The 556-nt window shown below is 54.3% G+C and overlaps 1 protein-coding gene across 1 annotated transcript in view; it reads right to left on the bottom strand.

The window, feature by feature from the left end:
* Positions 1-8: 8 nt before the first annotated feature.
* Positions 9-556, bottom strand: part of UPK1B (uroplakin 1B) — a gene marked incomplete at its 3' end in the record, with an annotated part of 3515 nt that continues 2967 nt past the window's right edge. Inside the window, exons 4-5 of the mRNA XM_008935302.1 lie at positions 324-446; positions 9-53 (exon numbers count right to left, since the gene is read on the bottom strand). Coding sequence (XP_008933550.1) covers positions 9-53; positions 324-446 — 168 coding nt within the window. The remainder of the gene's footprint in view (positions 54-323; positions 447-556) is intronic.

The raw sequence follows: 556 nt of genomic DNA, 5'->3' as shown, positions 1-556 counted from the left end.
GCGGAGGAGAACAGCTGCCAGTCGGAGGGACCCCGCACCCCGCAGCACCGCTCCTGTGGGCAGGGAGGGCACGGTGGGCACGGGCGCAGCCCCCGGGCGGCCCCTCGGGCTTTGCCCGCAGGGTTATGGGCAGGGCTTTGGAACGCCTGCCTTGGACAATCTGCCGGCTGATAAAGCAGCAGCGCCAGGAGGGGGTCAGGGCTCTCGCCAAGGTTCAAGGCAGATGCCATCCTCTGCGTTACTGAGTGGCCCCACGGAGTCCTTGAAATTCCAGGGCTGCAGAGCGTTTAGTAATTAGTGAGAGTTTTCAGTGTTATTATTACCTGAAGCATGAGTCTATCCCATGTTTTCGTGACCCTCTCAGTCATCCATTTGTCATTGTTGTTGTCTGCCTCTGCCTTCTTATACCTCTCCAGCATTTGCTTCAGGAAGAGATTCGGGTTGAGCTACAGAGAAAAAACAGAGAAGAATGCAGAAACTATGTAAATAAGTGGCCATGTAAAGCAAATATAGGGTTATTTGGGGTGGGTTTGTTTGCTTGTTTCAGCGTTCTGCT

This window comes from Merops nubicus, unplaced genomic scaffold (genome assembly GCF_000691845.1).
Source record: "Merops nubicus isolate BGI_N331 unplaced genomic scaffold, ASM69184v1 scaffold13422, whole genome shotgun sequence".
Lineage (NCBI taxonomy): Eukaryota > Metazoa > Chordata > Aves > Coraciiformes > Meropidae > Merops > Merops nubicus.
This window is presented reverse-complemented; position numbering and strand designations above follow the sequence as displayed.